The sequence below is a fragment of the Phoenix dactylifera genome, chromosome 17 (assembly GCF_009389715.1).
Source record: "Phoenix dactylifera cultivar Barhee BC4 chromosome 17, palm_55x_up_171113_PBpolish2nd_filt_p, whole genome shotgun sequence".
Classification (NCBI taxonomy): Eukaryota; Viridiplantae; Streptophyta; class Magnoliopsida; order Arecales; family Arecaceae; genus Phoenix; species Phoenix dactylifera.
The window spans coordinates 7,259,529-7,272,836 of record NC_052408.1 but is presented as its reverse complement, the minus strand read 5'-3'; the positions used below and the strand labels follow the sequence as shown (position 1 = coordinate 7,272,836).

General features: G+C 40.7%; 4 protein-coding genes across 5 annotated transcripts; 3 read left to right on the top strand and 1 right to left on the bottom strand.

Annotated features, from left to right (window-relative positions):
• Positions 1–847: 847 nt before the first annotated feature.
• Positions 848–1,750, top strand: LOC120104353 (receptor kinase-like protein Xa21). The gene has a single exon (XM_039115276.1). The coding sequence runs from the start codon at positions 848–850 to the stop codon at positions 1,748–1,750; it is 903 nt and encodes a 300-aa protein (XP_038971204.1).
• Positions 1,751–3,229: 1,479 nt separating this feature from the next.
• Positions 3,230–5,648, top strand: LOC103708713. Of its 2 annotated transcripts, XM_039114823.1 has the most exons (5): positions 3,230–3,780; positions 4,018–4,078; positions 4,437–4,553; positions 4,765–5,186; positions 5,331–5,648. In XM_039114823.1, the coding sequence occupies exons 1-3, from the start codon at positions 3,334–3,336 to the stop codon at positions 4,445–4,447; spliced, it is 519 nt and encodes a 172-aa protein (XP_038970751.1). In that variant the 5' UTR covers positions 3,230–3,333; the 3' UTR covers positions 4,448–4,553; positions 4,765–5,186; positions 5,331–5,648. The 2 variants fall into 2 exon arrangements, with proteins under 2 accessions (XP_038970751.1, XP_038970750.1); XM_039114822.1 differs by having other exon boundaries at positions 4,437–5,186.
• A 629-nt stretch (positions 5,649–6,277) lies between these two features.
• On the top strand, positions 6,278–8,237 carry LOC120104352 (probable LRR receptor-like serine/threonine-protein kinase At3g47570). Its single transcript, XM_039115275.1, has one exon. The coding sequence runs from the start codon at positions 6,278–6,280 to the stop codon at positions 7,556–7,558; it is 1,281 nt and encodes a 426-aa protein (XP_038971203.1). The 3' UTR covers positions 7,559–8,237.
• Positions 8,238–9,152: 915 nt separating this feature from the next.
• On the bottom strand, positions 9,153–10,969 carry LOC120104314. The gene has a single exon (XM_039115236.1). It carries the CDS (start codon positions 10,408–10,410, stop codon positions 9,586–9,588), a length of 825 nt encoding a protein of 274 aa, XP_038971164.1. The 5' UTR covers positions 10,411–10,969; the 3' UTR covers positions 9,153–9,585.
• Positions 10,970–13,308: the final 2,339 nt, after the last annotated feature.

The window sequence follows — 13,308 nt, the reverse complement described above, 5'->3', positions numbered from 1 at the left end:
GATTATCTCATAATCTAACGTACCCAACCAAACAAACCTTAGTTTCTTCTCTTGAGACCCACCACCCAAGAGTCGGCACTAAATGGAGACTCCTCCAGATATCACCCAGCCAAGAAATCCGACTAGCTATAAAGCCTGCATGCTCTTGGAAGGTCATCCAAAGCCTCCGCCAAGCTATATTGTTCATTGTTTTCCTCTCGACTTCCAAGTAGCGCTCATGGGATATCTATCCAACTCACAGAGGGAATGCTCTTGGTGGTCCTCTCTCATGCGTGCAACACTTCTACTCTTGTGTCCTTTCGTGCTCTCATATCCCCAATCTCCTGCTGTCACCACCAGCACTACTACCTCCTTGGCGGGCAACAACAACAAAAGCGTAAGCGACCACTTGGCTCTCATTTCATTCAGGTCCAGTATATATGATGATCCATATGGGGCTCTGTCCTCTTAGGACAACAAGTCGCTTCATTTCTGCCGGTGGCAAGGCGTCACCTGTGGTAGTCGGCACCCTGAAAGGGTCATTGCTTTGGACTTACACTCCCTTGGCCTTGCCGGAACCATATCACCATCCGTAGCCAACCTCACCTTCCTCAGAAGACTGAGTCTCCAAGAGAACAAACTCAACGGATCCATCCCTCAAGAGCTCGGCCATTTGCATCGACTGCGACTTCTCAACCTAAGCGTAAATTCTCTACAAGGACAAATTCCATCCAGTGTTGGTAACTGCAGACATCTGAGTTGGATTCACTTGGGTGACAACCTCCTCAGCGGACAAGTGCCCCATGAGTTGGGATCACTTCCTCGGCTCATTGACTTGGTCCTCAAAACGAATAGTCTTACGGGAGCCATGCCAACATCTTTGGCCAACCTCTCCTCTTTGGACAACCTCGACCTGTCGCAAAACATGATTACGGGCGGCATCCCACCTTGGGTAGCGAACCTGACCTCCGTCACCATTTTTAATCTTCAAAGCAACGCTCTGTCGGGGGGCATTCCATCTTCCTTATGCCGTCTGCCCTCCCTTGCTGTCTTCGATGTAGAAGCCAACCAATTATCAGGCATGATTCCTCCCTGTCTCTACAATCTCTCAAGCATCCTTGTCTTGAGTGTGGGGCTCAACAGTCTCGGAGGGACCATCCCATCTAACATAGGTAGTACTCTTCCCCACCTCTTAAATCTGGAGATGATTGGCAATCACTTCACCGGACTTATCCCTTCTTCATTATCCAATGCTTCTGGACTGCTTAGCATACAGTTCGAAATGAACAATCTCCATGGAAAAATCCCTCGTAACCTTGGAACCTTACAGAACCTGTCGGTCCTGGAACTTTCCGGGAACCAACTAGCAGCCAAGGAGGCCGACGATTGGAGCTTCCTCACTGCTCTAACCAACTGCAGCAAATTGAGATTACTTGCGATCGCCAACAATAACCTCTCTGGTGTCTTACCCAATTCCATTTCCAACCTCTCCACAGATATCCAGATCCTCGATTTTTCGCAAAACCAGATATCTGGAAGCCTGCCTTCAGATATAGGGAATCTGAAAAACCTGGCTGTACTTTACATGAATGCAAACCTTCTCACTGGTAACATTGCTGCCTCTCTTGGAAATCTTAATGCACTGCATTTACTGGATATGTCTTACAACAATTTCTCCGGCCAAATTCCTCCTTCAATGGGAAACATTAGTCGATTGAATTGGCACTACAAGAAAATACACTTTCAGCGAACACTTTTGGCGACTAAATGAATAGTGGTCGCTGCAAATAAAGCTATTTGCGACCAACATCTTTGTTGGTTACTGAATGATTGTCCTACACCGACTAAATGCATATTTGGTCGCGGAAAATCAAAACCAAGTTGGCGGGGTGGAGGTAAAACGTTTGGCGACTAAAGTTTGGTCGCTGAAAATAAGGCTATCTGCGACCCACATTCTTGTTAGTTACTGAATAACTGTCCTACGCCGACTAAATGCATATTTGGTCGCGGAAAATCAAAAATCAAGTTGGCGGGGTGGAGGTAAAACGTTTGGCGACTAAAGTTTGGTCGCTGAAAATAAGGCTATCTGCGACCCACATTCTTGTTAGTTACTGAATAATTGTCCTACACCGACTAAATGCATATTTGGTCGCAGAAACGCAATACCAAGTTGGCACAAGTCCAATATTTCGCGTGGGCTGGAGGTAAAACTTTTGGCGACTAAATTTTGGTCCTTAAAGGTTCACCTCCAGCAACTAAAAAAAATTTAGTCCAGAAAAACTTTTACAAATGGCGTCTTTTTTCGATGAAAAAATTGGGCAGAAAGTTTGAGTTTTTTAGTGACCAAACTTTTGGTAGTGGAAGGTTTCCGTAAAACCGAAAGATGTTGTACTAGCCCCTGTAAGATGCTAATTTCTAACTTCAAAAAAAAAGAGAAGAAAATTCAAAACCCAACCTGGATGCAGAATATCAAAGCCAAAGGTTTTGGTCCCAAATCCAATGAGCCGCTAGCAGAGTTATTAGTTTTAAATTGGTACTCTCAGCTTTTTTTTGCCAACATAAATTGAACTTGCCATGTTTTTTTTCAGTTTGAACAAGATACAAGCTAGATACAAGCTAAGTAGCATGATTTAAATACTTTGATCTCCTTGTAAACATCAGTTTCGATCTAGCTTGGTTCTTTAGTTGATCCAAACCTATGATTCATGCAACTATAATGTGTATTTGATATACCAGAAAGTCAAAAGCTAGTTTATATAATATTCTAAATCGAGATTAGATTTTTGTCCATCAAATTTACGAAGTAAAATACCTTTAGTTTTTCATAAAACATTCTATGAAAAATATTTTACGAATAATATTTGTCAATAAATATCAAATAGTATGTTCAATTTTCTATCTTTTTCTTTGCCAACTATACAAATTATTATTAATTTTGAATACTACAAATCCGTTTTCTAATTTTAGATTTAAATGGTTTGGACATACTCTCTTGATTCGAAGAAATCCATATCTTTTAACAAATCCATTTTCTAATTTTAAATTTAAATGATTTGGAGATATACTCTTTTTTCCAAGAAATCTAAAAGCCATGTGAAGTCCTGATTGCTAATGGGAAAAACAAAAACATGACAATAGAAATCTCTACGGCGGGAAAAAGATGAAAGTGGGCCGAGCCCAGGATCCCCAGGAATTTCAACCGGTCGGCCCAAGATTTGCACTCTTTGGATCAGGGCGCATCCATATCGTTTTTCAGAACTTGCAGCGGCTCTCTTCTTGTCGCCCATCTGCCGCCCGCCCTCCGTCTACCACCACGAGGTCCTGTCGAAACGCCGCGATCTCGAAGCAGCGATCATGGCGGCGGAGGCCGGAGGCATCGCTCTTCTCTCCATGTACAACGATGAGGAGGAGGACGACGACAAACAGGAGCCCGAGGCCCACGCCGGAGCCGGGGGCCGCGCCGACGCCGATGGCGGATTGAAGAACAACGGTATCTCCCCGTCCTCGTATCCTGCCATAGAGAGCTGTTCTCCCTCCCTAGGTGCTCGATCTCCTCTCTTTCCCGACGAAGGCGCAGATTACAAAACCCTAAAGTGCCCTGTCGCCCGGAGCCCTACGCCGCCGCCGTTCCGTCTGTTTCAGCAGTCTTCGCCCTTTCCCTTGACTTCTCCTTCTCCACCTCCGCCGGTGGCGCCACCGACTTCTTTTTCCGATCCTGTGGATGTGCAGAGGATGAGGAGAGGGTCGCTGGTCATAGTGGATTACGCCCACGATGAGAACGCCTTGTCTCCCGAACCTGAGGTAATCTTGGTTCGGTTCTTGATTTGTTTGTTTATAAGGCAAGATTTTGATAATTTGGGGGGATTGAGGTTCTTATTGCAATCTCACTGCAGTTGCCTCGGGGACTGGGCAGAAATAGTTGATTTTTTTTCTTCTTCTGATGTATTTGATTTCTTCTTTGGAATTTTTTAGTTGTGGTGGATTCATTATATTGTCGATTGCAGCTTCCTGATAATTGAAAACTGTGGGATGTGGCAGGAGGGAGAGATACTGAGCAGTGGCCGTGTTGTGATGGGTGCAGAGCTTCAGGTTTCCAATGGTGAACCCTTGCTTTATCTTTTCCACTCTTAAATATGCCTCTTTGTTTGTAAATTATCAAAAACCATTTTTGAAAGAGATGAATTGGATAAATTTTCTGTGCATGATGAGCTTTGCACAAAAAATGTGCTATATGAGCATTCAGTTGAATATCATCGCATCATAAATATACCATAAAATCATTCAGTCTGTATCTGTTTTTTTAGTGGAGCTGCAAAATTTATCTTTATTGCTCTCCTAGAAGTGAAAAGTCACCATCAATAAGTGAATTTTATTATCCCCTGGTTGACACTGAATGGTTGTAGTGGACTTTGTGTTTATAATTTTGGATACAATATCTAAATAGAGATTATATGCAGGTTTACCCTGAAGGGACTCATTTAATTACCCCTTGGTTTGAGAGACCTATCATATATGATGTTCGTGCCCGTCCGCATCTTGTGGAAAGCACTTCTGGTGGTCGTGATCTGCAAATGGTATAATTCCTTTACACCCACACAATTGACTTTTGAATCACAACTTGGTGTAATCTACATTTTATTGGTATGTGGCTGTTGCTAATCTTTAACTACTGAATTTGGTTTGTTTTTTGGAGTAGGTATCTAAAATCTCAATAATTATTTAAATTAGTTTCTACTTTTGCAAGGTTATATACATTTAATTCTGTTGTTACCTTTGCATTGACAGTCAAAAATATCGAGCTTGCGAGAAGAATCTTCCCAATCTGGTGTGCAATTAACATTAGAGGAGATGTCTAAGCAGGCACTTGGAAAAAGGAAGAGATACATTCTTGGATTTGGGGTTGGGCCGAAGCCCTCTTCATCTTCTTCCACACCTAGTCGTGTGTCACAAGATCATGTTGGGGAGTTGCAGAAACTTAAAGCTGAGATGGAAGAGATGAAGATGGAGCGTGAGGAGCTGCGGAGGCAATTGGAGTAGGAGAAGAAAGAGCATGAGGAGGAAAGAAAAGAGCGAGAGGAAGAACATAAGCAAATTGCACATCTTACAAGTTTGGTGACAGAGATCTTAAAGGAAAAGATCCAAACGCACAAGTCATCTATCCATCATGATGGGGCCATGTATTCAACTGGTGGTACAAATACTCGTTGGTATGTATTCTCATTTATATTACGTAGGTTATTTAGAGATTTTGACCAAATTAAGCGAAATGTCATTGTGAATTTATATTTGAATTTTAGTTTCTTATTTTTCACATGTGGTTATTGATTGTGTTTTCGTTTTTGCTTTCTCAGATACATGATGGAGTTTTGAGCATGTGAAATCTAGTTTTTGGTACATGGATAGCTTTTGTTCAGATGATCATGGTGGAGTTGTCTACAAGCAGAATCCAGTTTTTGGTATAAGAATATTTTTGTCTACATGATGGTTGTTTGGATGAATAGCAAGATCAGATATTTTGGAATTTTTAATTTACATTTTGATGTGTTTGGTGATGATTATCACCTTAACATATGGTATGGATGAAACATTGTGATGTATGGTTAATAGGTATGCTTGACTTTAGACTTATAGATAATGATATTTATAATGAATGATTATGGATTCTCGAACATTGTATATATTTCTATTTGGATGAGCAAATGTATTGTGCAATATGGATATTGGATAGACTGTGTTGGTTGTACAGGATTTGGAACGAGCCCAAAAATAAATATTAAGCTTATAATTTGAATTGTTAATTAAATACAGGTTAATACTTTCTGCCACCAAAAAATGTTTGTTGCCAATGCATTCCAATACATTCTGCGATCAAACTATTGGTGGGGGAAGATAGACATTCAGTGACTATTTTTTTGGTAGCGGAAGATAAACCTTCCACGACCAACTATTTGGTCGACGTTGAAATTAGCGACAACAGATTTGGTCGCTGAAAATTTTCTTCGGCAACCAAACATTGGTCGTTGTTGGTGTACCTTAGGTGACTACACAATATTGGTCGCCAAAATCTTTCAGTGACTAGGGTTCGGCGACGAAGGGTATGCTAGTCGCGAAAAGGTTTCGGCGACTAAATATGGTTATTCGGCGACTAGAATCATAGTTGCTGAATATGTATTTTCTTGTAGTGTGGTTCTCTCTGGGAGCAAACATATTGAGCGGAAGCATTCCAACCCACCTTGGAAACTGCAAGAACTTGCAGTATTTAGAACTCTCCTACAATCAGCTTACAGGCCCTATACCCATGGAGATTCTTAGCCTGTCTTCTCTATCCGAACTCTTAGACGTATCACACAACACATTACAAGGGTTCTTACCTTCAGAAATTGGCAACCTGATAAATGTCAATATCCTCGATGTTTCTGACAACAGATTGTATGGCGAAATCCCTGATAGCATTGGCAAATGCGTGGTCCTCGTAAACCTTAACATGAGTGGTAATTTTTTTGAGGGGATCATCCCGACATCGTTGGGCAATCTAAAGGGCCTTCAATTTCTGGACCTCTCAAGCAACAAACTGTCGGGGCATATACCAGAATATCTCCAAATGTTTCACTCCCTCCAGTTTCTGAATCTCTCTTTCAACAACCTTGAAGGCGAGGTTCCGCTAGGTGGGGTCTTCACAAATATGAGCGCATTTTCACTTATTGGAAATCGAAAGATCTGTGGTGGAATCCATGAACTGCACCTGCCACCCTGCCCCTCTACCCAACCCCATGGGAAAAAACACAAAGCTGCTATTTTGGTGGTGATCATCGCAGTTTCCAGTGGAGTTCTAGGTGTGACTCTGATTCTCTTCTTCGTGTTACTTTACCGGACTCGAAAGACAAGAACGAGATGTTCGTCCATGGCGGCCATGAGGACAGAACATGTTAGAGTCTCTTATGCCGAATTGGTCAGAGCAACTGATGGGTTCTCTTCAGCAAATCTGATTGGTGTTGGGAGTTTCGGTTCTGTATATAAAGGGGTCATGGATTGGGATCATATAAAGATGGTTGCCGTAAAGATACTGAACCTTCAGCAGCAGGGAGCTTCAAGGAGTTTCATTGCTGAATGTGAGGCCTTGAGAAGAATCCGACACCGGAACCTGGTCAAAATCATAACTGCATGCTCTAGTGTTGATTTTAGAGGTAATGATTTCAAAGCACTGGTTCTTGAATTTATGGAGAATGGTAGCTTGGAACGATGGCTGCATCCGGAAGTAAATGAGCAATGCGCGACGAGGAATTTGATTTTAGAACAGAGAGTGAGCATAGCCATCGACGTGGCTTCTGCACTGGATTACCTTCATCATCACAGCCCAGTGCCAATCGTGCATTGTGATCTCAAGCCAAGCAACATTCTTCTGGACGGGGACATGACCGCCCGTGTGAGTGACTTCGGGCTGGCGAAGTTTCTCTCTGAATCTACTAACTCATTCTCCATATCTACAAGCTTGGCGGCGATAAAAGGATCGGTTGGATACATCGCTCCAGGTGAGAATCCATGCACAAATGTTTCTACTTCTCAGTTTCTTCCTACGTAGGCTAATATAGACTAATAATGAGCAGCTAAAGACAGATAGGCTAATCTGGTTCATTCATTATAGTACAACATATTTCTACCTTTTGATTTGAATTTATGCTTCTAATATAATCTTTCGGTGGCATAGAGAAATGATCCACTTCTTTGTTTTGTTTGTGGAGTGATTTATCTTGAATGTTTAACTATGTTTTTGCCGTTGTCTTTGTGCAAACATATATCAGAGTACGGTTTGGGAAGCCAAGTATCGACTCAAGGAGATGTGTACAGCTATGGAATACTTCTCTTGGACATGTTTACGGGAAGGAGACCCACTGATGAAGCTTTCAATGAGAGTCTAGATCTTCAGCGATTTGTTGAGATGGCTTTTCCTACTCAAATTATGAACATCGTAGATCCGCAGTTGATACGAGAGGAAGAGTATGAAATTATCGATGACATACAACAAAGGTGCGCTAAACAAGACAGGATACAAGAGTGCTTAGTTTCAGTGATCAACATTGGGCTACAATGTTCCAGCAAATTGCCCAAAGAACGAATGCATACGGGAGATATTGTTAAAAAAATGACTGCAGCGAGGCAGACACTTGGCCGGGTCTAAAGTCATAGAGAATGGTCCACAAATATTAGTTAGATCTTATGAAGGCTTACGTAAACATACATTAATATGTAGCTGCTGTTACTTCCTAAGCCGCTTGTTTTTGCTGTTGCTTTCTGTGCTCATTCCCTCCGACCTGTTTTCAGTTTTTGGTTTTTGCCTTTTGTCTGGGCCTGCTGTTGCTTTCTGCTATTCTCTCTATTTTTCTCTCTTTCTTTCTTCCTCTCCCTCTCCCTCCCTGGTTTCTCGATCCAAAGGTCGGAATCATTTCGGATGGCTTTTGATCAGGGGCAGCCCAATACATTTGGGGGCCTAAGGCGAACTCATTAAAAGAGGCCTTTTTTATTATTATTTAAATAATAAATTTTTTTTAATAAATATAAAAATATTTTAAAATTTTTATTTAAAAATAATTCGTCTAGCTTTTTGAGAAGCAAAATTACTAATTAAACTTTTATACTCAAGATCCATTAAAATACTATTTTCAATCGATAATATAGCTAATCCATTTAATCTTTCTTGTGACATAGTTGATCGCAAATAAGATTTTATCAATTTTAATTTTGAAAAACTTCTTTCAGCAGAAGCAACTGTTACAGGTATTGTTAATAATATTCTATATGCAATGCATGCATTTGGAAAAGAATCTGTTTTTTTATAAAACTTAAAATATCAATAGGGGTACTAGTTTCTGTTTGTAAAAATTCTTTTAAAATTTTTAACTCTGAAAACAGATCAATACCATCAATATCAGAATATTCACCATGCTTTAAAAAGTTTTCAAGATTAAGACAACACTTTTTCAAATCATCTTCATTCAAAGATTTTAACTTTCTAAAATTAAACAAAAAACCAAAAATATTTTCATATATGGTAAATTGTTCAAATCTATTTTGAATTGAAAAAGCTTGATCTACTATATATAAAAAGTAATCAATTCTAAAAGATTCTTCAGCTGATCTTGTTATCTCATCATCATTATTTTCATCAAAATATTTTTTTCTACGGATCACACGTTTTTCACGAAATATAGGTTCTATTTCCATTTCATTTGCAATTTCTTTAGATGAATTCAAAGCATTCATGAATCCATTTCCCCTATAACTTTTTAAATAAGAAAGAAGACCTTTTAATTGATCTATAGCAACATCAATATGCATGTCTTCAGATTGTAAAATCTTACTAACTGAGTTAACAGCAAACAATATATCGTACCAAATATTCATGCCTAATAAAAATTCAAAATTTTCAATCTCATATGTAGCTAAACATGTGGCTTCACTCTTTGTTTTAGGATCTTTACTAGTTTCCGCTAATTGAACTAAGGCATCTCTTATTTTAGGAGCTTGGTTTTTAATTGCTTTGACACTTTCAATACGACTTTCCCAACGTGTTTGTGACAAGGGTTTAAGAGTTAATGTGGATATATTATTTTATAAAATTTTCCATCGTTTTGTAGAAGAAGAAAATAAGGTATAAATTCGTTGTATCACTCCAAAAAAAGATATAGCCTTAGGACATGAGTTAGCAATATCACATAACACTAAATTTAAGTTATGACATCCACATGGTGTGTAAAACGCTCTAAGATTTATATCTAATAATCTCCTTTGTACACCTTGATGTTTTTCTTTCATATTAGATCCGTTGTCATACCCTTGTCCTCTTATATCATTAACCTCAAGTTTATGTTTTTCTATTATATTTATAAGTTCATTAAAAAGACCCTTTCCAGATGTATCATCTACTTCTAAAAATTCTAAAAAATATTCTTCTACTTTTACTGGACTTGTTGAAGTATCTGTACATCTTAAAACTAGGGTCATTTGTTCCTGATGGCTTGCATCAGGAGTGCAATCAAGTATTACAGAAAAGTATTTTGCTTCTTTAATCTTTTTAATTATTATAGCTTTAATTTCAGATGCTAATAATTGAATCAATTCATTTTGAATATTATGACCTAAATAATGATTGTGAATTTCACCATGTTGAATGCGTCGAATATGTTCTTGCATTACTGGATCAAATTCTGCAATCGTTTCAATAAAACTTAGAAAATTTCCGTTATTACTTTGATAGATCTTTTCATTCTTTCCTCGAAATGCTAAATTATTTTTTGCAAGATTTTTTACGACAGCAATAATTCTCAATAGAACTTTTTTCCAATGATCCTTCTCTTGGTTTATTTGTTCTTGAAGACTTTTATCAATTGTATTATTTTTTAACAATCTCACTTCTAAATCAATCCACCTATTCATGCTAATGATATGTTCATTAGTTGTTTCATGACTTTTAAGCTTGAGACCTAGATTTTTTCAATCTCTACTTCCTTCATTGACTAATTGACTCATGCTAGGCTTTGAATTAAATAATTTACAACAAAAATAATATACTCTATCCAAATCTTTCGAATACACTAACCATCTTCTATCATATTTTTCACCATTAGGTAACTTACGAATGTAATATATCGTAGAGAAGTGTCTATTATTTTCATCCTTAGGAAAATGAAAATCATAATCTCTAATTGGACCTCTTTCCACCATTAGATCTCTAAATTTTGCATCAATATTTTTCCATTGACCAGGATCATAATAATTTGTAGAAATAGAACTAGTTTCACAATCTTTTTCCTTGTTTATCTTATCTCCATCTGATTCTTCATTGTGCTCTTCATTAGATATTGTTTCACTAGTAATCTCATTTTTTAACTCCATTTCGGATGTCTGTTCTGTTGCTAATTCCTGAGTTGAATTTGATGTGGTGTTTTGTTTGTTTGTAACAACAAATCTATCTAGAGCTCCTTTTTGAGATTGAATGAGTTTTTCGATTTTTCTTTTTTTTTTGAGTTTTTCATACCCACAGTCATATTTTCTATTAGACATTTTAATCTATAAATAATATTATCAAACTAAGCAATTAAAAAAACACCACAAATAAATCAAAATATAAAAAACTTGATTGTGTCAAGAAAAACAAACTCGGGTCCGACAAGTAGTGCCGAACTTAATTGTGTCGAGAAGAAGCCGAATAGTGCCGAACTCGACGGCGAGAAGAGGCCAAACCGCCGAAGTCACAACCAACCTACATTTGGATCCAAAAAAAAATCAATTTAACATGACTAAATAAAAATTAATTGGATCAAAAGATTAATTAGTAAAGTAAACTAGCTTAGGAGCTAACAGAGGAGGACGGTGGATTAGATTCTCACCGGGAATTGGGATCAGTGACAGTGATTCAGTAATTTCAGTGGGAAATTGGATGCTCACGGTCCAACGGACTGACAGAGGACGGTGGGCTGGGCAGTGACGGCGTCCACTGTGACGCAGTGTCAGTGTGTCACAGAGACAGACTCACAGAGACACAGACTCACAGTGGACGGTGGGCTTGGAGTGAGCCGAGCTGCCGACTGCCGAGTGCCGAGGAGCGGAGGAGGCCGGAGCGGCGGAGCCCGAAGATCGGAGGATCCGAGGACGACGAGGAGAGCTGGAATCTGGAGAGGACTCCTCAGTCTCCTCTCAGAGGAGATCCGGCCGGCGGCTAGCCACTCACCGGGTCTTCCGTCGGCTAAAGCCCGAAGGTTGGAGGACTGAGGAGTGAGGAGCCGAGGACGGCGACGTCGGGCGTCGGCCAGGAGAGGAGATCCAGCCGGCGGTCCAAGAGCTGGAGTCTGGAGAGGAGATCCGGCCGGCGGGTTCTGCCTTCTTGGAGCCGGAGGATGGGAGGAGGAGGACCGAGCCACCGAGCCACCGAGGACGGTGGACTTTAGAGAGGAGCCGACTAGCCGAGGAGGCGAGGAGGCCGGAGGCCCGGAGCCCGGAGGCCGGAGGTCGGAGCCTCGGAGGAGCCGAGGACGACGAGTCGTTGGAGTCGACGAGGACAGATGGAGCGGTGCTGCGACTGCGAGCGTGCGACGGTGCGAGTCTGCCGAAAACTGGAGAACGGGGGATTGGGATTTGGGAGAACTGAGAAGGGGGGAGAGAAGGTCCGAAGGAGGGAGGAAATACCCATAACCCGTTGCAGCCCGGTACTGGTGCTCTGGTAGCCGTCGCCTCGCCCACTGCCCAGCGCCCAGCTACGACTGTCACAGTGTCACTCTAGGCTCTAGCCATCGCCCATCGGAGACCGGAGACGGATGGGAAAGGGAAAGGCAGAGCCGCAGAAGGCTACGGTCCGCTGGGTCATGGGTGGGTGTCAAGGACTCAAGGAGTTCCAGACTTCCATCCCGGCTTAAAAAAAAAAAAAAAAAAAAAAAAAAAAAAAAAAAAAAAAAAAAAACTATGCTGTGGTTCCATGGGTCGGGGGCCTTCCATGGGTCGGGGGCCTTAGGCGACCGCCTCAGTCGCCTAAGGCCTGAGCCGGCCCTGCTTTTGATACAGTTCGATACACCTCAATTCGGACTATTCGGGACAATACCGTCGACCTTGATGCAATCTATATGATATTGTAGTCCCTCTTGCGAAGATGAGGGGAGCTTGGGAGGATTTGGTTTATGCAGTCATTGCCTCCAATGTAATTCTTGGTAGGGACTCTTGGATGGTTATCAGCTGGTTAGTTGATCAGCAAATTTATGTTGAGGATTTCCATACTATGTTGGAGGACATAAGGAGGATCATTATCGTCCTGCAATCTTTTAAGGCTATCTATATTTACAGAAATGTGAACAATATAGCGAACTGGGTAGTTTTCTATATTGCTAGACACTTAAATTCAGTTATTTGGGATCTGATTGAGAAGTATCTACTCAATTGAGAGATATATTTAACTGCAGACATTAGGAGCTATATTTATTATAAAGCCTTAAAAAAAAAAGGTAATTAAAGATCAAGGCTCCATCAAGGAGATAATTGTCCCAACGCAAGGATTCCAACAAGAAGTAATTGATGCTTGCGGCCTCTTTACAAGAACGCCCCACCAAGCATACAGTTGATCCAACTCTTCACGTCTGGGCCTCCCGCTCGCGGCCCTTGTTTCTCGAAGAGGGAGGGCACCGCCCACGGCTTGGCTTGAGCCATAAGCCCAGGATTCACCATTGCCTCTTCAAGGTTTGGAGCAGCAAACTTATCTTATTTCCTTTCCCTAACTAATTTCAAGGTCCTATACCTAAAAGACCGTTCCATCTATTGCAGCTAGAGGTCCTGGATTCGAGCCGCTAC

Coding starts and splice junctions, on each gene's coding strand:
- LOC120104353 (XM_039115276.1), top strand. CDS start 848: ATGCCAACATCTTTGGCCAACCTCTCCTCTTTGGACAACCTCGACCTG.
- LOC103708713 (XM_039114823.1), top strand. CDS start 3,334: ATGGCGGCGGAGGCCGGAGGCATCGCTCTTCTCTCCATGTACAACGAT. Junction 3,781..4,017: donor CCTTGTCTCCCGAACCTGAG/GTAATCTTGGTT, acceptor GGGATGTGGCAG/GAGGGAGAGATACTGAGCAG.
- LOC120104352 (XM_039115275.1), top strand. CDS start 6,278: ATGGAGATTCTTAGCCTGTCTTCTCTATCCGAACTCTTAGACGTATCA.
- LOC120104314 (XM_039115236.1), bottom strand. CDS start 10,410: ATGAATAGGTGGATTGATTTAGAAGTGAGATTGTTAAAAAATAATACA.